The 20790-nt window shown below is 34.6% G+C and overlaps 3 protein-coding genes across 7 annotated transcripts; 2 read left to right on the plus strand and 1 right to left on the minus strand.

Annotated features, from left to right (window-relative positions):
- Nucleotides 1–240: 240 nt before the first annotated feature.
- LOC133782828 (protein S-acyltransferase 24) lies at nt 241–6004 on the plus strand. The gene is made up of 13 exons (XM_062222230.1): nt 241–886; nt 1220–1360; nt 2055–2167; nt 2514–2593; nt 2713–2876; nt 3310–3448; nt 3537–3636; nt 3840–3897; nt 4115–4189; nt 4288–4386; nt 4864–4942; nt 5050–5198; nt 5291–6004. The coding sequence occupies exons 1-13, from the start codon at nt 590–592 to the stop codon at nt 5729–5731; spliced, it is 1935 nt and encodes a 644-aa protein (XP_062078214.1). The 5' UTR covers nt 241–589; the 3' UTR covers nt 5732–6004.
- A 2023-nt stretch (nt 6005–8027) lies between these two features.
- LOC133782829 (uncharacterized) lies at nt 8028–15687 on the plus strand. Of its 4 annotated transcripts, none has more exons than XM_062222231.1 (16): nt 8028–8165; nt 8842–9145; nt 9226–9354; nt 9466–9676; nt 9830–9976; nt 10409–10483; nt 10632–10703; nt 11245–11316; nt 11919–11990; nt 12120–12191; nt 12432–12503; nt 12811–12882; nt 13484–13627; nt 13840–13911; nt 14559–14705; nt 15223–15687. In XM_062222231.1, exons 2-16 carry the CDS (start codon nt 8945–8947, stop codon nt 15405–15407), a joined length of 1743 nt encoding a protein of 580 aa, XP_062078215.1. In that variant the 5' UTR covers nt 8028–8165; nt 8842–8944; the 3' UTR covers nt 15408–15687. The 4 variants fall into 4 exon arrangements, with proteins under 4 accessions (XP_062078215.1, XP_062078216.1, XP_062078217.1 ...); XM_062222232.1 differs by having other exon boundaries at nt 9466–9673; XM_062222233.1 differs by having other exon boundaries at nt 9466–9670.
- A 1029-nt stretch (nt 15688–16716) lies between these two features.
- LOC133782830 (protein PHOX1-like) lies at nt 16717–20530 on the minus strand. Of its 2 annotated transcripts, XM_062222236.1 has the most exons (4): nt 19967–20530; nt 17779–19798; nt 17467–17692; nt 16717–17137 (listed from the first exon to the last, which is right to left on the minus strand). In XM_062222236.1, exons 2-3 carry the CDS (start codon nt 19766–19768, stop codon nt 17544–17546), a joined length of 2139 nt encoding a protein of 712 aa, XP_062078220.1. In that variant the 5' UTR covers nt 19769–19798; nt 19967–20530; the 3' UTR covers nt 16717–17137; nt 17467–17543. The 2 variants fall into 2 exon arrangements, with proteins under 2 accessions (XP_062078220.1, XP_062078219.1); XM_062222235.1 differs by having other exon boundaries at nt 17779–20530.
- Nucleotides 20531–20790: the final 260 nt, after the last annotated feature.

Raw genomic sequence — 20790 nt, forward strand, 5'->3', positions numbered from 1 at the left:
CCCTAAAAAAAAAAAATTGTCATATATATATAATTCCGTTATTTTTAATTTGTACTATGCGTGAAATTAGTCTAATTTTAGTGTTAATACACGTCATAAATGTAACTTCTTGATAAGTTCTTCAACATCACCTTAAATTTTTACATGGTATTAATTCCAATATTTTTTCTTAAAACGGATCCAATAAAATACATAGGATTTTAATTAATTGATTAATATATTTACTTTTTATTAAAAAGAGTTTCTGAGATTCATAGGCGAGTGTCTTGGATTTGTGTCCTCCAAAAGCTCTAATATTTAACATCTACTCTTTCTTCTTCTTCTTCTTCGTCTTCTTCCCTTACCCAAACCAAACAAGTCAAACCCAAACCCCAAATCTCTTTCGTTACTTTCTTGGAAAAGGCCCTAGAGCTTTTGAATTGGTCAAAATCCCTAATTTACGGTTCCACAATTCACATGGAGTCAACGCTATAATCCACCCCCAACCACGCGCACATTCAATTTTATTCACCAAATTCTCTGGATTTTCTCTTGCATGACCAGAAGATAACACAAACCAGGTTCATTGGAGCGAGGGAGATTGGGCCCAATGTCGTCGGAGATCGAGGTCGTTGACGACGGGGTTCAGTCCCGCGATGGAGAATCCGCCGCTCTGGTGGCCAATTCTGCTGCCCCCGGCGCAGGTTCCGGAGATGTTAATGTTAATGGGGATGATAGTTTGCGGAACGATGTGTACACGGCGGCCGCGTACGGCGATTTGGAGAAGCTTCAGAGGTTAGTGGAGTGCGAAGGGAGCTCGGTTTCGGAGCCTGATGGTCTTGGTTACTATGCTCTTCAGTGGGCTGCTCTCAATAATCGAACTGCCGCTGCTCAGTATATCATCGAGGTTTTTTTTTTTTTACTCTTTGTTTATCTCTATTAAGTTTCGATTGTGGGCTGCTAATTTTCTGTTTCCAATTTGGGTTCTGTAATGGAATTTGGGCTATTTTAGGATTTAACTTCTGATCATGGATTATTGAACTGTTTTTTATTTTTTTGAACGGAGTAAATGTTTATGTTTTTTTGTCTCATTCGTGAAGGTTATAGAGTATTGAAATTTTATTGAGGCAACTACTGGAGTTAATCGAGCTCTGTTTAACCATCTCGAAATTTGAAATATTTGTAATTGTGAGACTAATATCATTCGGGTTTGAAAATTTTGTGTTTTCTGATATGTCAGCATGGAGGGGATATAAATGCAACGGACCATACTGGGCAGACGGCATTGCACTGGAGTGCAGTCAGAGGCGCAATCCCGGCTGCAGAGCTTTTGCTCCAGGAGGGTGCTAAGGTCCATGCTGCTGATATGTACGGCTATCAGGTTTATTTTATTTCCCTATTCACTAGTGTTGAATTGAACGGAAAGGTGGTCTTGACTATGATTCTTGGGAGAGACGTTGGCGTACAACTTTGGAAATTTGTTATAGCCAAATTTAATTATGCAATTTGTGTTGGGTTGGGAGATTAAAATAGTCAAGTCTTTTGTTCCTTGTACCAAATCACACGGCAGGGAGTTGCTATCATCAATTTTTTTATTTTGGGCTTTGCGGCTTAAGTAATAAAGTGATGGGTGGCATTTAGTTACGTTTTACTACTGAGATTTGAGGGAAGAGCAGTCTGCGTTAGAAAAAAGAGGTTTTAGGTGCATTGTTTGGTTTGCCTTGTGAGGGCATGCTTTTTATTTATTTTCATAAGTTTTTATTACGATATATATAATTAGAAAGTCTTGATATCTTTGTATGAGCTTATGATGAGTTGTTGTTAACTTAAGTATGAACTTATGATGAGTTGTTAAATTATGTATGAACTTATGATGAGTTGTTAAATTATGTATGAGCTTATGATGGATTGTTGTTAATTTAAGTATGAACGAGTTAACATTGAGAGTATGAACATATGATAAGGAAAAGGTCGAGTGTGCAATTTCATAAAGCCATTATGTTGTTTTTATATATTAACTAATCTCGCAGTTATACAAATATGCATGGTGTCAATGAGGCTTTTCTTGATTGCAGACAACACACGTAGCAGCACAATATGGTCAGACTGCGTTTTTGTATCACGTTATTTCAAAATGGAATGCTGACCCAGACATTCCTGATAATGATGGAAGAAGCCCTTTACACTGGTAAATGAATTGCATGGATGATCAATTTCATTTTTACATGCTCAAAGAGATATGAGTGTGGTTTTTTTTTTTCATGTATGTTTGGCTTGTGAGATTTTGTAATTGTTCATCTCAAATTTCTTTTTTCTTTATCAATTACCGACAAAATACTTTATTCTATTATAATACTAATTCATTTACTACTCTCTTTTAGGTTGTATGTAATGCTTTAGTGAGATTTACCTCCTTTCATTCGAATTGCTTGAACATACTCGTTATTACTTATTTTTGTTAGAAATGTCCTTGATATAGTTGCTTGTTCACAGTTAATTGATGGTTTTTTGTTCTCCTTTATGTTTGGATTTAGGGCTGCATACAAAGGTTTTGCCGATAGCATACGTCTTCTTTTGTTTCTTGATGCACATAGAGCGCGCCAAGATAAAGAGGGTAAGTTTTTTAAAATTCAAATTATCAATTGATAGGAGGGAAAGAAAAAACAAAAAGTCCCATGTGAACCAAGTCTTACATGATTTTTTTTTCTTCTTCTGCTCTTTCTTTAAAATCAGGTTGCACTCCTCTGCATTGGGCTGCTATTAGGGGTAATTTAGAGGCATGCACAGTATTAGTACAGGCTGGCAAAAAGGAAGACTTGATTATTACAGATAACACTGGCCTTACTCCAGCACAGCTTGCTTCTGATAAAAATCACAGACATGTTGCATTTTTTCTTGTACGTATTCCATAACCAAATTACTTTTAAATTGGTTATTAGTGTTTCTTTATATGTATTGTACTGTTCTCTTTCTTGTTTGTGAAGTTTTTTTTTTATCATTCCACATTTTAATTATGACTTGATATCTTCTATATCTTGAAGTTTCCTTATAATTTGCTTTTCACACACAAAAAAGCCTCATTGGTCCTAAAATCATGGGCAACAATAATTGGAAGGCCGCAGACAGATAGATTCTGCTGGCATTGATACGTTGAATGTGGTTTGTGAATGAGACCTGATTAATGACTATTGTGAAGTGAGAAAATTCCATAATATACATGGTTTAATATTAAGTGAAAGATTAGAAAAATTATGTATGAGTAGCTAATTAAATAGTCAGAAGGTATGGGATGAATACCAGACTTGTGTTTTTAATACTGTAATTCTGCAGGGGAATGCTAGAAGGCTGCTTGACAAGCGTTGTGATGGAAACAGTCGCCTTGGAAAAATTTCAAAGCTAGGACTTGCACCCTTTCTTTGGTGTATGATCTTTGTGTTACTGGTGACCTACACTCATTCTGTCATCATTGGTAGCTACCTCAATCTTTGCAGAATTATTTTTCCACTTTTCATTATGATTATAATTCTTGTAAGTTTTTTCCCTCTACTTTCATGCAGCATCAAATCTGCCAAAGTTAACGGCAGGCTCAGGTATTATTGCTTGGTTGGGAGTTTTCCTGGCATCAGCTGGGTTAGTCATGTTGTACCGGTGTAGCAGGTATGAGTACAGAGTATTATATTGCTTTCATCATATGGAACACCAAATTGTTCAAGAGTTAAGCATATGTATATTCTTCAAACATCTCCTTCTGTGCTGAATGTTTGTTTCCTGTTTCCTTTATAGTCTGGCGTTGTCAGCTTTATCTAGATGCTGCATGGTATAATGCTACTTTCACATGTTATGACTTTTTTTTTTTGCAGTAAGGATCCAGGTTATGTCCAATTGAATGTACACGATCCCCAAAATATGAAAGATGATGTGTGTAACCATTCTCTTTTCTTTTTTTTTTTGTCTCTATCATATTCTTGTGGATTCTCGTAGATTATTGTTTGGCCCATGAATTATTTAATGCTCTTCCTTGGCCACCCAAGTATTGAGTTCCAGACAACATTTTCTTTTTTTCAAATTATTTTGTAAGATGTTTTAATTTAGGCTTTATTGATTGAGTTTGTGGATGTTGGATTCATTCTATTAGGCACCTCTTCTGACTATTGAAAATAATGCTGCTCTGCTAGCTGGGAATTGGTCTCAACTTTGTGCAACATGCAAGGTGCCGTATAACAATTTTTTTTAGCATTTTTGTAACCATCTTATGCTTCTTTGTTCAAATTTTTATCTAATATGCTACATTTTTTGTTTAATCATTAGATTGTCAGGCCACTTCGTGCAAAGCATTGTTCTACTTGTGATCGCTGTGTTGAACAATTTGATCATCATTGCCCTTGGGTGTCCAATTGCATTGGCAAGGTGGGTTAACGTTGATATGTTATTTAATTTTGTGTATAAATATCCATGCATCGATTGTATTTTCATCTACAGAAAAACTAGTATACTTGTCTTAGAGACATCAATTAGAATCCTTTTCATTATGACATGTTGGCATACCGAAAAAAGAAGGATACAATTTGCCATGCAAAGTTGGGAACACAGATTAGTCATCCCTGCAACTCGTGTAGTAGTGTTAACCAGTGATGTTCCTATTTATCACTTCCATCATGGTTGGAAGGTAAATCCATCGGAGTTGGATGAAGCTGGAACCATCTTTTAGGGCCTGCTGCCCCATTTTTACTGCTTCATGTTCTGTGCTAATATGAAAAATGATGTATCAATTTCCTTGCTTTTGCTGCATGCTGAGATTTATCTCACTATGAGGGATTATGTTGTTGTGCTTCTAATCTTTTTTTTTTTTTTTTAAATCTAATTTCGCTTTAACATCTGATGCAGAAAAACAAATGGGAGTTCTTTATTTTTCTTGTTCTGGAAGTTGCGGCTATGTTGATTACTGGAGGAGTAGCCCTTTCAAGTAAGTTCTGATTGACCTACCACCAGCTACCTGTTGAAATTTCTCCGGGTGCCTTAGTTGTATGCATGCATCTCTGTTAATCTGACAAATTGTTTTGCTGCCTGTAGGAATTTTGAGTGATCCGCTTGCTCCTTCTTCTTTTGGAGCTTGGATTAGTTATGTTGTTACTAATCATGTAGGTGTGATGTCATTTTTAATTGTGGATTTTTTCCTTTTCTTCGGGGTGGCTGTTTTAACGGTTGTACAAGCCTCTCAGGTAAATCTGCTTCTTTCTTTATTAGATTCTCCCATGAAACTTTCTTGCAATAAGAGTTCATTATTCAGATATTTCATCTATCCTCAATACAGATTTCTCGAAATATTACAACAAATGAAATGGCAAATTCAATGCGCTACAGCTACCTTAAAGGCCCAAGTGATCGGTTCAGAAACCCTTATGATCACGGGATCAGGAGGAATTGTTCGGATTTCTTGATCAAGGGCTACAATGAAGATGTGCAGTACATAGAGCCATCATCATCAGATGCTGAGGGTATTGGAATGATGCATTTGCCGAGGAATGCTAATTTGCAAAACGGGGATGCTCATTCGCATAGTAGTAATCACCCAAATGGCTGCAGTCATGTTGCCATCAATGTGAATTCCCAACCTACAAATGCTCATCATGGTCACGTTCATTCTTCACATTGCAACCACAATAACCATGGGAATCCCAAAACCGATAACGTTCCATTAGGTCTTGGCCTTGGTCTTGGACGAAACACATCTAGATCTGTCATAGCTTCATGATGCATGTTCATGTTCATCCCAAGCTGTGTTCAGTTTGAATTTTGTATTATATTCTTACATTTAATTGATTATTGCTTCTTTTTCTTTACTTTTATTTTTCCGCCCTTTTATTACATAAAAACTTTAATCTCATTCAGATTTCACTGTAAGTCATCCTTCCTAGCATAGTTGTATATCTCATTTTGAATGTCATAGGTCAAGTGTGCTTTAGGTTCCCAAGACTTGTGCTTGAAAGTAAAGTAAATGATAAAGAAAGGAAGCTTTTCAAACTAATGTAGTTTTTGCCTTCTTGTACATCTTTTTTGGTTGGTCAAATTGGTTTTGTAGAACAATGTACACACCTGGTTCAAGGTCTTTTTCTTCGGTGGCTCCTTATTATTCTACATTTTGAAATCCTTTCGTAAATTGTCAATAATTTCTACCAAGTTCATTTGTATGTGATTTTGATCTAACATTGGAATCTCATGGATTGACTAATAAATTAGCAGCCCTATTTAAAAATTCTTATTCCACCACGAGGACATTTTCCCTTGAATTTTCTACATTTTGAAAGTGTAGATTCCGATTAAGATGTATAAATTGCTAATTAGAAATTGACTTTTAATATTAATATTTATCTTTTCCACCGAATCATAAATGATGTCACTACTTCATATTAGCAAGTTTTGTATAACTTGCAATGTTTCTAGGCATTGTCTTCATTATTACCCATCATTGCCTCCATTACATACTCATTTGTATGATTATTTAGCATTAAATAATAGAAGAGAAATAATATCAAAGAACTATAATATGTCATGACCCACTAGTTGAAAATAATAGAAAGAAAAAAAAAGTGCGGAAAAGAACATAACTTGTAAGTTAATTCTTCTTATGTTTTTGTCAACTTTTTTCATTATGATCTTTGGGAAATACCTCTCCCATTCGGTAAGAAAATGTATTTAAATACAAATAAGATTACTTTATTTAAATTAGTTATTTTTCTTTCTTAGAGAATAATATTACTATTGACTGGATATGTTAAACTACTTCAAATTGAGTATTGTTAAGAAATATTAATTGTGATGTTCAACATTACACACTTGATCAGTGTGGTGCTCACACGTGTCATAGTATTTTTCTTCTATTTTGAAAAAATAATTATCTTTGTAATGAAATTAAAAAGTATTAATTTTTAGATTATTAGCCTAATGATTATTCTCACTACTCCAAACAAGTTTGTTATATTCTATAATTAATAACAACTAAATTGGTAGGGAACATACAATTAATCACACAAATTCCAACCTTTGTAGGTAAGCCAACATTTTCTTCTTCTTTACTTTTCTAATAAAAATTATTATAAGAAACTCAGAGCAACTTAGAGATAGTTATTTGTGAGTAATGTAAGTTTGATGAAGATTAATTATAGAGCAATATTTAAATATAATTTTTGGAATGATTAAATTTTATTTTGTTTTTATTACATTTTACACTTTGTTCAATTTTTTTTATCATTATTATGAAAATATCGCATTTCTTTATAATAATGCTTTAGTTTCTATTAACCTTTATAATTTCAATGACTTTTAACGAATTTGGTTACTTTTATCATTTTTTAGAAATTATTTTACAAATGTAATAGCTATTTAATCAAAGCTAATAATTAATCTAATGATTGTATATCTTATTTCCAAAAATAAGGAGTTGGAAAGGTGTCGGACTTCACAATTTTTTTCTTGCAATTTTATGGAAGATATAATTAAAATACATCATGATCATATAAAAGAAAAATAAGAAAATTTGCTTAATTAATTATGCTATCTAACATGGAGTAGAAATATCTTTAGAAAATTAGAAATCAAACTCAAATACCCAAGATGTCAATCCATAAAGACATCCTATAGATGACATTAAGAACAAATAAAAGGCCAATCCAACAAATTATATTGGTAGACCCACCAAAATTGACAAGTTTTGGACTTCATGGATGATGAATTTAATGTGATTTATTATAAAAAATTTTATTATTTTATGGTTTAACAAACCATAATACCCCCACTAGTATTTCTCAAAAATAATATAAAATTTATATATATAGTTTGTCATTCAAAACGACGTCGTTTTGAAGATTGGGCACAGCCAAATGGCAACGGGTAAAACAACTTTTGGCGCCGGAAAGGAGGCGGCTGAAATGGATGGCCGTTGTGGGACCCATTTACTACTCAATCTATTCTTCTTATTATTGATTAATCACGCTCTGTTGACGTAACCCCGGTCTATGCGCCACGTGTCACGATCAGGTTAACTCGTCACTCTGGAAGAGAAGAGAAGAGAAGGAAAGCTCCTCACTCTTCCACTATTCTCCTCTCTCTCTCTCTCCCTTTTCCTTTCTACTACTTGCCATCCAACGTCAACCCCATCTCTCTCCCTCCGTCTCTACTACGGCTCAGTGGTGAGAGCTCTGTTTTTTTGGTTTTTGATTTTATGTTGATTGTTTTGAGTAACTGTGTAAAAAGTTATCTAAGAATCTGTTTGTTTGCTGAGAAAATAAGGATGGAAATTCAAATAGTCGGGGAATGGGAATTATGGGTTTTCTTCATTTTCTTGTGAACTTGTTTTTCGTAAAAACGTTGATGATCACAGCTAAATTCAAACTCAGATGTTATTTATTGGCTGATTTTTATTGCGTGTCATAAACTCTTATCGGTTATGTTGCTGATTATACCATTTTTTTTTTAATTCGTAGTGTTTTTTTATTATGGTATAATAATGGTTTTTATGAATTTGCGTTTTAAAAAAATTATGTTTTTGCGTATGTGATGGTATAGTTTTCCATTTCTCTTATCATCAGCTTAGCTTCTGGGTCTCTATTTGCTTTGGATAACGACTTGGGAATTTCCCTTGTTAGTTTGTGCGTATTGGTAAATATTATAAGACCCTTTATCTTATTGGCTTAGTTTTTTTTGTTTTCTTATGGAGAATTTTGAGCTTAGTCTGGAGTTTTGTATCGGTCTTTTGCGTGATTAGTTGTTTGCTTTTCTTTGAACTTCTTTCTTAGCCAATTGTGTTGATCTTGCTCCTACAACGGTTCCAAATATCTTATAGTTTCTTGTCTTTTTGTCATTTAGGATGGAGGGTGTTGACATGGGCTGTATTTTGTTCTGGGATGGGCCGTAATATCATGAATCTTCACATTTTATAACATTTGTTAATAACATTTCATATTGTTGAATGATGGGAGGAATTTGTTCAAGGAAGAGAGGCCAACCGGTCATGGAAGATAACGGACCTCATGAAGTGTCGTCAAGATATTGTAAGAGTAGCAGTTCAAAATGGCTGACAACTTCATTTTGTAGACCTGCTGCAGATGGTCAGACAGGAGGAGACAATTGTCCATCTTTATTGGAGCTATGCATACAAAAAATACGTCAGGTAATCGTCTACTTTCTTTCTATGTCGTTTTCAAGTGGAAAGCATATGATTTATCTGCCATTAATGGGTCATTGTAACAGGACATTGACACATACAATTCATTTTCAATGCTGCCAAGAGATGTTAGTCAACAGATATTCAACGATTTGGTATATTCCCATTGTCTTACTGATGTTTCTGTTGAGGCTTTCAGAGACTGTGATCTTCAGGTGATGTATCCTTAGGATGATTTGATTTTAATTAAGTAATGGCTTTTTGTTAATCATTATTGTTGTGGTAAAGGTGTGTTGTTAACTTGGTTTTTCACCTTGTATTGGCAGGATATTTGTTTGGATGAATATCCTGGTGTGAAGGATAGTTGGATGGATGTCGTCTCTTCGCAAGGATCATCTTTACTTACTCTCGATCTCTCGGGTTCTAATGTGACATATACTGGATTGGCTTCTCTCAAACAATGTACAAACCTCCAAGAGTTGACTTTGAATTGTTGTCACAACTTTTCAGAATATGGGCTTAAACACATTGGTGGTAGTACGGTTTTTTTTTCCTTTTTCCATTGCAAGTTCAACTATGTTTTATCACTTCCATGCCTAGTTCCCTCATCTGTTAAAGTTATTTAATATATTTCAATAAGAAGAATAAGGTAAACAGTTCCTAATGAATGCATGTATCCTTGTTCTGTAGGTCTCGTAAATTTGACCTCTTTGAGTTTTAAAAGGAGCACTGCAGTAACTGCTGAAGGCATGCGTTCCTTCTCAAGTTTAGTTAACTTGGAAAATCTGGATTTGGAGAGATGTCCTGACATTCATGGTGGATTTATTCATCTTAAGGGTTTGTCCTGAATACTGCTTAAATGATGTATTTAAACTTCAAATCTTTGTTCTTGAACTTCTATTAGATTTACAAATTATTTATGGCTTCTTAACAACTCAAGCTGAAGTTTGGGGTCATATCATATCTTGTCCATTTTCCTTAATTGCTTAAAATTCACAAGTACATATTCACTGGTTCAAGTTTGGCATAGTTCATGCAATAAGCATGGAAAATAGATAGAGCTTTGTGATTTCTTAAAAAAAAATTAATTGTGGTGAATAAAATATTGTGAACAGAAGGATAACATGTCATTTTAGGCTTGGAAATCCAGTATATGAAAGTTAATCATTAAGCTACTTTTTCTGAAGCTGCTCTTTAGATAATTGGCATCATCTTTTTTTAACTCCATTTTGATTCTTTTTGGATCATTATTCTCTGAATGTTGCACAGGGTTAATGAAGCTCGGGTCTCTTAACATCAGATGTTGCAAATGCATAGTAGATTCAGACCTAAAAGCTCTCTCAGGTATTTGTGACATAGCGAATATGAACTTGTCTCCATGTTTTTATTTTTATCTGTTAAGTCTTATAATGGCAGAAATGCTGTATCTTGAATTCTCCTCTGCTAATTCAGCATAAAATTTGTTGAAAAAATTATTCTTATCATGTTTCAGGGCTTACCAATTTGAAAGAGCTACAAATCTCCAACACCAGCGTAACTGATCTTGGAATTTCTTACTTAAAATGTAATTTCAATTTGTTAGTTGCTATGTTCTGTTGCTTAACTTCATGTTTAGAAGAAGTACCAAGGAAAACCAACACACTTAAGAACTTCTGTTGTCCAATAACAGTGATTTTCAGACAGCATTTTTTTTAATAATCAGAATGAGATGTCAAATCATCATATATTACTTCCACCTATGCCAAATAGATACACATGCACACCATTTGCAACATAGGGACATTTGAGGCTAAGATTTGATTCTACCATTGCATCAATGAAAAAAAAAAATACAAACTAAAGTAGAGCAGAACCTATAACAATTTCTAAAGTGAGGCCCAAAGCAATAAAGAAACTTTTTCCCAGTTTCTAAATCTTCTTTTGCAAAGTGCAACCAATCAAAGAAGTGGTCCTTCATTACAGTTAATGTCATTGTTTACTGGGTTAAAAAGCTTGCTGTGGTTGCAGATGCAGGATTATTTGTTTGTCCACCTGTATCCTGTAGTTCTGTTTTTGTTCCACTTCCACCAGGCTATAATTGCTGGATCTTCATTTGTGCTTGGCAGGTTTGTGCAAGCTTAATATGTTAAACTTGGAGGGATGCAATGTAACTGCTGCTTGTCTGAATTCCATTTCAGGTCTGCTTCTCCTTTGTTGTTTGGGATTTAAAATTTTATTTGTCATATAACTTTAGTATAACCAAAGGCAGTTCCATGCTAATTATGAGGCAGGAGTTTTTCTTCTTTGAATCAGAAAATAGACACGTTTTCCCAGTAGTAAATTACTATTTTAGGCCAGAAATATTAAAATATAGATAAAAAAATTTCTTCATGCATTCACTGTTTTGTGGGTCTTGTAGTTATTCGACTTTACAGAAAAAGGCATATTTATTCCGGAGTATAGCATTTGAGAAGAAACTTGTAGCAAAATCTTGTTCTTGTTTACTGTATTATTTGTGCATGCCTCACAAATTTTTGAATTGATAAAGAGAACAATTAGTTTCTTTTTTTTTTGCATGCCTACCATTCTCTACGTCATGTCCATTCCTTAATTCATATTCCGACCACCAGTCATAGGATATCTTTCTGAAATCACTGGTGGTTTGAATATATATAAGTTTGCATCATTATGAAATTATTCTAGCAATTTTATGGTCTTTCTGATCAAGTAAATAAGCTATTAATTGAATATGTGCTCTTCCTCTATGTTACTATTCTGTAAGTAATTGTTTTTGTTGCAGCTCTTGTAGCCCTGGCATACTTAAATCTAAACAGATGCAGTCTCTCTGATGATGGATGTGATAAGTTTTCTGGTAAGTGAGATTAGAATGATTGCATCAAATTTGGTTCTATGTATCAGGAATGCATGGTATTCAGTACAACTCCTTTCTGACCTCCATGGTTTGTAATTTGAGCTTGCTAAATAAACCGCATTCCTGCAGGACTTAAAAGCTTAAAGGTATTGAGCTTGGGATTCAATGGTATCACAGATGCTTGCTTGGATCATTTTGAAGGTGCTCCTTCCCCTATGCATTTTGACCATTTTACGCATATTTTTCTCCATCGATTGAATTCTTGGACAATTTTTCACATCAACTTGTACATATTGTTGTCATTTTCAACTCAATTTTCTTTTTAATGTCCAAAGTGAGTTTATTATACCGAGCTGGATCATGGATATACAATTTAAGTCAATTACTCAACTATTTTTCTCTGGATAGTTTATGTAGTAATCTTTTGCATTTATCTTGCAGGTTTAACAAGTTTGGAGAGTTTGAACCTGGATTCCTGTGCAATAACTGATGCAGGGCTTGCTAATTTGACTGGTGTTTTTCCTACTCATGATTAAAAATAGTATCTTCTTACATGCAATTTAAATATTAGGTTGTTAGATGTGCTGCTTTTCTTCAAGTAGTGAAAGGGGAATATGGAGTAACATTTATTGTACTTCCAGAGTGTAAAAACCTTACGTTTGGTCCTTGGAATATAATGTTGTGGTCATTTCTTGGATATTACAGTGTTAGTGGTCCAGTTTTTTACGAGCTACCTTCAGTCCTATTTTCATAATCTACCTAGACTTATAATATCTTGTTTTTGCAAAATACGGTATAAGTATCTTGATTCCTTCTTCAGGCCTTAAACTTTTGCGAGGTTTGGAGTTGTCTGATACAGAGGTTGGGAGTAATGGGCTTCGTTATCTCTCAGGTCAGAATTCGTTTTACACGTGCTTCTGTGACTGAACTACTTGTAACTCAAGTACAGCTATTAATAGGTTTCTGGGATGATTTTGAGCTACAAATACTCAAAAATAATATTCTGGCATGAGAACTTGCAATAATAATAATTCTACTTGGGAACTTAAGAAATGAAGAGTTTCTTTTCATAGGTGCTTCAACAAATTGTTACAATTTAGTGACCTTTTGCAGTTTTGGTATATCAGTAACTGCGAAGAGATAGCTTTAAGCCTATTTGACTATGTTCTTGAAATAACAATTGCTGAATTCTGCTTCTAATTCTCTCTCTCTCTTCAAATGCAAGTATCAATTTGTACAGTGCTTGTTGAACAAAAGCTCTGTTTGTAATTGAAATTATTTGAGAGTTTGTTACTTTAATTGATGTTTATTATGTTGCTATGATAATTGGACCCCATGTTGAACAAAAGCTCTGTTTGTAATTGAAATTATATGAGAGAGTTTGTTACTTTAGTTGATGTTTATTATGTTGCTATGTTAATTGGGCCCCATGCTTCTGGAATATATGGATCAAAGGCATCTGCTGATTTTTATATTTCTTGCTTACTCTTTAGGTTTGACTAATCTGGAGAATTTGAATCTGTCATTCACATTAGTAACTGATGGTGGTTTGAAAAAGTTGTCTAAATTGACATCTCTTAAATCACTTAACTTGGATGCACGCCAAATTACTGACGAAGGACTTGAAAATCTTACGAGTAAGTATTTTAATGCAAGTTTAGTGTCTCTACACTCACAATTTCTGACTAGTGTTTCTCTGTACTTATTAAAATTAGGCCAAACTTTGAGTCCCCTAATTTACTCTTTTCTTCATTCTTATCCTTTAATTTCAAGTATTGAGCTTATTCCCTGTGCTCATGTAAGCAGGGCCTCTGATGTTAATAATAATGTCAGTCGATTGTGAATGCAGATCTTACTGAATTGACACACCTGGATCTTTTTGGAGCTCATATCACAGATTCTGGAATGAATTATTTACGATGTATGTTAATGAATTGCAGTCATGACCCCTTTTTATTTAATCAGTGCATTATAATCATGGCTCTGGTTTTGTGTCAATTACTTTCGATTGCCATAACATGCATGAGAAATTAAGTACTTTACATTCATTTTTACATATTATATGTTCGTACTTGAATTTTTTATGCACGTTAGTTACTCCCCGTATATTTGAAGTTTTTCAATTCATGTTCCTTGCAGATTGTGAATTTCAAACTTGACTGTAATCCAACTGCAAGGAGTACAGTGTTCATTTTTTAATTTAAAAGTCCTCTGCTAGGATCTCACTACGTTTCTAGCAACAACAGTCTATTGATTTAAGGTCTATAGGGAGCAGCTAGCGAAGAATAACTCCAGCTTAGCTTATCATATTGTTTTTCATAGGTCTAATGAGTAGATAGGAAAAACACTCATATTTATGGTCTCTGCTAGTGATTCATGTTTGGGTGCAACTCTGGTTCAGGTCCATAGGGGCTCTCCAAATTTGTCTCCAAATTTGATGATGGTGACCCACTAATAAATTAGAATTTCACCCTTTATGCAAACGACTTCAATTGGATGTTTTTTAGCTTAGCCATATTATTATGATCTGCTAACTTTTGTTGTTCCAATATGTTTCCATACTAACAGGCTTCAAGAAGCTGCAATCCCTTGAAATATGTGGTGGAGGAATAACCGATGCAGGTGTTAAAAATATCCAAGATCTTGTCTACCTGAGACGCCTTAATTTGTCACAAAACTGTAACTTGACAAATAAGACCTTGGAATTGATTTCAGGTATCTTAATTTCTTAAAATCATTTGAAGTGAAGGTCATTTCTCGCTGATTGATTGATTGAGATTACAATATGCATCAAATTTTGGGGGAAGGGGCACAAAAGAAAAGAAAAAAGAAAAATAAGGTTTTCTCTCATACATTTTTGATAAAAAAGAAAGAATTTGGCCCTTATTAGTGCCATCTGGGGTTTTGAACCCTCCCACATACTCACCCAACCACTTGAGAGCTAACATCACATCATTATCTTTTATCCCATATTAAGAGTATGCTTCCATTCAGTGTCAATTTTTTCACTTTTTTTTTGTGGGAATTTGTTGCAAAAATGGGTGAGGCACAGCCAAAACATGACAGTTGTGAGGTCATTTTGTTTGAATCATGATCAAGCTTTTGCTTTACCTTTAGGGAACATAACCTGGTGCAACCTTTCTGTGTGCAATTTACCTTAGATGGAGGATGTGATATATCTACTTCTTTTTCATCTTCTTGGCAACTTTCTCATTTTTCTTACAAATTGCAGGATTAACCACATTACTCTCGCTAAACATGTCGAATTCTTGTGTCACCAATGCGGGGTTACAGTACTTAAAACCTCTGAAGAATTTAAGATCATTAACCTTGGAGTCCTGCAAGGTAACTGCATCTGAAATCAAGATTCTTCAGTGTGTTGCCCTCCCTAATCTGATTAACTTCCGTCCAGAATAGATTGGGAGCATTTATGGAAATTCCTACGTAAATAGTCTAGCTATTGGACCTCCAAAGCTTTTTGTACAGGTTTATGAATTCTTCAAAAAGACACAAGGGGATATGGTATGTGGGAAAGAAAACCATTGCCATAAATGTACAGATGGTCTAAATGTCGACGCAAGTATATAATGTTTGCTGTTTGTTTGAACCTCCTCTTTAAGAACCAAATGTTTATATAAGCTACAATGTGGTTTGATTTGGTAATATATGAAGGCCAATATTGAATAGATTTCATGCATATTTTCTCATTGTTGTTTATAATTGGTATTGATGAAGTCATTATAAGAGTTTATGGTCGTGTAACACACTTTTCCTCATCGCAAATAGAAGGTACAAGTTCAAATCTCCCAACCTTAATTAAAAAAAATTATAAGACTTTGTTTGGCTTAATTTTTACATTTATTTTTTGACGATAGATTATATATATGTATATTTTAGTTATCGCTTGGATATTATATTTTTGAAAAGTTTTTCAAATTATAAATAATATATTTATTTATTTTTATTAATTAGAAAAAAGATAGAATTGAAAATGTATTATTAGAACATGACTAAAATATAAAAAATTTATTGAAACTTTAAAAAGAAAATATAGAACTAGAATTAGTAGACAAAAAAAAAAAAAAATTAAACACGTAAATTATTTTTATTTTTGATAACACTCAAAAATAGTTTTTTAGACTTTGGAAGAACTTACAAAACAAGCAGCTTGAAACTGAGATGTGCTAGGCATTGAGGAAGCTTTACAGATTCGAATGCTCTTAAAATCTTTAAGACTTTGGTCTCAATAAAATTAAGAGACCAAAGAGGAGCAGGAAGCTCTCAGATTTTTTACTTTGGTCTCAATGAAAATGAAAAGAGTGACAAAAGCTTTTAGATTTAGATGCTCTTAAAATTTTCAAACTCTGGCCTCAATGAAATGAAAAGAAGTGGCAAGATTTAGTGTTGAATAAGTGTCGTTTTAGTTATCATTTTTTCTGCTTCAAAAATGTTAAAAATCTTTTGGAGAGGGGATGTATGTCAGATTTGGATGCATGAAAGGGCAGGTATAGCTCGCTGTTAAACCATAAAGTTCCAAAAAGTGTAGTGATTTTCTATGCAGTTTATCTCTAGTTGACATCCTTGCTTAGATACTTAGAACAGAAATGTCACATTTCAAATCTTTAGTCATAATTAGATGCAGCAAAACAAGAGGCATCACACCTAATAAGGTAGGAGTTTGTACTATACAGCAACCTCTTAAAGTTTTTCAAGCAATTAAGCTATGTTAACACCACACCTGAAATGTTTCTCTTCAAGGAAATTTTTTTGTTTGTTGCTTTTATGACAATAGTAACAAAAGTTCAATTAATTCAATACATTAATTGATATAGCTACAAACCAAAATGATGTAACTTACACGCTGAACTGAGATCAAACACTAAATTACAAGCCAAAAGGAAGAAGATATAAAAAATGACTAAAACTACTGAAATTCTTCTACAAAAGACATTGTTGGTAACTGTAAATCTAGGAAGGCAAAACGAAAGTGAAGGCAGAATGAAATAACCCGCGACTTCATCTTGTGCCCAAAATATAAGAAATGAAACCAAAATACTAGTCTTCAATCAAGTATTGTAAATATAATTCACTGTTAAGGGAAGTAAGAGAGAGCATTCACTGTGGAGGTATATCTAACAAAAGAAAACCTGCATAACATATCAACCATATGGTCAGTAGGATTATAGCTATCATGAGCCTGCAAATGAAATTAGAAGATATATGAACTACTCAAAAGTGAGGAGCCCTTAAAAGAGCCTTCAATTATTGTTGTTGATAACAGGATAAATCATTGGAATCCTTGTGATAATCAGTGTAGTGATTTTCTATGCAGTTTATCTCTAGTTGACATTCTTGCTTAGATACTTAGAACAGAAATGTACAGAGGTAGCTTTTTCCATCATTAAACCAACAGAAATTTCGTAGTTTTGAAAATTGCTATTCAAATTAGTAACAAAAACCAGTGTGTGTTACATACCTCAGTATGCATAGGACTCACGTTTTCAGGCGATTGAGTCAGAAAAGAAACCTTTTAGAGAACACAAAATCATCAACTCATGCATGCTCCAATGCATGATGAAGTTTTGAGACTCTTCGTCTGAATAAGAGCTCTAGCCGAAATGAGGGTACTCCACTCAGCAACTTTTTAGCTTCATACATCTCATTCCATGCCTGCACTATCTCATCAATTTTGAATCCTACACCTGCACCATATAGAAATAGCAATTAACTTTTGAGCTGCCCCATTAGTAGCCTAAGTCTGATGAAAATATATGCAGACATAAATTACCTTCCAGTGTACTATCATTAGAACAGTGGTTCTTGACCATGACAGCTATATCTGTTGGAGAAGCCCCAGCAAGTTCAAACTTCTCAATTGCAACTTCCAAACATTCACGCCATACAGGCAACCCAACTTTGAATTCCACTATAGATCTCTCATAAAGCATTGTGCCCCATAAGAGGTTGATCTGAGACCTCATGTTTGCAGCCTGCTCAGAAGCTTTATCGGGAGATACATCTTTGAAAAGTGTGTCCAACTTCATTTTCTGAATCTCAATTTTAACACTGTTTTGTTTCGAAAGTTCACTCAAGCGTTGCTCTTCCCATTCCTCCCATAATTGCATGCCCTTTTCCATATTTTCTTCAGCATTATTGTAAAGGCGTAGTACCTCTGTGGAAGGCCATGTTTCCAAATCAATATTGCTGCTTAATGCATAATACCAAGAGAGCTTTGCCTGTTCAAACTGTTGCTGCCCTAAAGCCAGATAGCCTTCATAAAAGTCTGGTTTCATTTTCAGCGCTTCTTCATATCTGTTTACTGCTTCTATATACTGTTGCTGTGCCCAATCATATGCAATTTTGATCTGTGAAAGTACCGAGTCTTTTGAAGCATCTTCTGTAAAATACACCCTTTTTCGTGCCCTTGACATGTGAACATTTCCCCAGTTGAACAAGGCTAAAGCTGCCATCTCCTGGAACTTGCCTCCAGCTGTTTCGAAAAGATCTTGAGCATCATCACTTGTGACCGTCTCCTCCATGGCCTCAGAGTAGAGCTTCATCCCAAGTTCATGGAGATCTAAGTACGAATCAGATTCAAACCCAACATGGTTCCTGAACATCTGAGCAAACTGGATTATCCAGTCCTCAATGCAAGACGACTTCTTTATTTCCTTGCCTCTTTCCGCATTACCACTCTCAGCTACACCATTTTCCTGAAAACTAAGCCTGCGCAGATCCTCCCCATCCTTTCTTTTCTCAAAGAATGGGTCCTGCTCAGGATCAACTTCTACAATGTAAAACCTGACAGAACCCTGTGATTCTGCTGAGCCTTCAGCCCACCTCAGTTCTTCATCTGTAGTAATTGTAACCAAATCACCCTCTTGGTCTCTGTACTTAATGAGAATTGCTCTTGAGTTTGGAAACCGGTCACAGACAACCTCCCTTAGTTGTAAAAGTGTGCAGTTTACTGGCACCTGAGCCCATCTTATATCCTCCCCAAAAACCAATTTTACACTTCTTTTAGGTGCTTCCTTTACACTAATTTTCTCCTGCACAACAACCTTATCCTCAGCCTTCTTCTCCTCAGCTTTTTTGTCATCAACCTTATCCTCCACCTTCTTAGCTTCAATAACATCCACAGCCTTTTTGTCCACAACTTTGTTGCTCTTCTTCTTCTTCTTTGACTTTTCTTTCACAACTTTCTGTGGAGGCAATGAAATTGGTGGTTCAACATAATCTGGTGGTAACTCAATTACTGTATCACTCACCTTCAAACCCTTATTTTCAAGTGCCATTTTAACCCTTTCTGAAATCTCCAAGGCCATGACATTGTTTGGCTCCATGTTTAAAACAGTACAAACATCTCTTAGAGCCAAATCTAGCCTATTCAAAGACTCGTAACACCTTGCTCTCTTTAGCAGTGCTTTACTGTACTTAGGAGTAACTTCAAGAGCTAGATTGCACTCATGAATTGCCCTCGGATACTCGCTCAACCCCATTTGCATATAGCAAGCTGCCATATTACTCCGAAGATATGACACATCTATATGATTCTTTGGAAGAAGTTTCACGGCTTTCTCGTATTTCAACATAGCTCCTTCCTGATCCCTCTTCTGAAACAACCTGTTACCCTCATCCTTCAATTCATGGGCCATGGAAATGAAGACTGCAGTGTCCTTATCATAGGCTTTTGGGCTACTAATGCTATCCCCAGTTTTGCTCTGCTTTCCACTACTATCACCCAACTTTTCTTTATTCTTTCCACTTTGCTTTCCCATATCAATTTCAAAACTCAGAAATAGATCAGCCTATAAAACCAAACTTTATACCAGAACCTCAAAAGCCAATCAAATTGAACAAAAAAAGGAAACAAATGACCACCCAGATACTGAAACTGAGTCCCAATACAATACAAACTAAATTTAGACCCAAACAAAGCAAGACTTAAAACTCCAGCTTACAATGAATATACTTACTTTGACAAAAGCACTGTTGTATAACGAAGTCACAAAAGCTACAGTATTTCAGACCAAGCTTCTACAGATCAGAAATTTTACACTAAACCCCTATTTAGGTGTCAATGTCAGGGAAACAGCTTCAGAATCTTGAGCTTTTCTCTCAAATCCCAAATGTGTTTTTTTTCTTTCCCTTCTATCAACAAAATCAAAACAGGAAACACCCGAACCCAGACTTTTTTTTTTTTTCTTTCCCTCCCCTCCAAAATCAGGATTTGTCACTGGTTATCCAAAAATAAACAAATCCCAGCTCAGACAGGAACAAATATCACTCAAATTCAGAAAGGAAAAATATATTCTTTGGAAACAAACAAGGAAATTCTTGCTCTTCCTTCTTGACGAAAAAAGAAATAAAGAAGGAATCTTTTTTGTTTTGGGTTCAGAAAGACTTATCTCGGATATGGGTTGTCGTGAAGAAGGTTGAGAATTTTCCAGGAAAACTTAGAACGGAAAGCCACAAAAGGAAATTTTGTCGGAAAATGAGATTATGAAAAATGCAAGGAAATACCGACCAATGTCCATTAGCTCTATTCTATTCTTTATTGTTTTGTATCAAGATTTTTCACTGCTTTACGTAAACGCCACAAACACAAAGTTCATTATTTACTTTTTTTTTCCTCTTCGGTTTATTATTTTTATTTGTTTTAATAAATAAATAAAAAGATTTGACATTTGTGTTTTATTTATTTATTTTGGTATTGGGATAAAGTAAGACAAATATGGTAGGGTCGCATGATATTATTACCGTGTATTCCAAGTTTTCTGGACCGTTCCTTGCTAAAGAG

Source organism: Humulus lupulus, chromosome 6 (genome assembly GCF_963169125.1).
Source record: "Humulus lupulus chromosome 6, drHumLupu1.1, whole genome shotgun sequence".
NCBI lineage: Eukaryota > Viridiplantae > Streptophyta > Magnoliopsida > Rosales > Cannabaceae > Humulus > Humulus lupulus.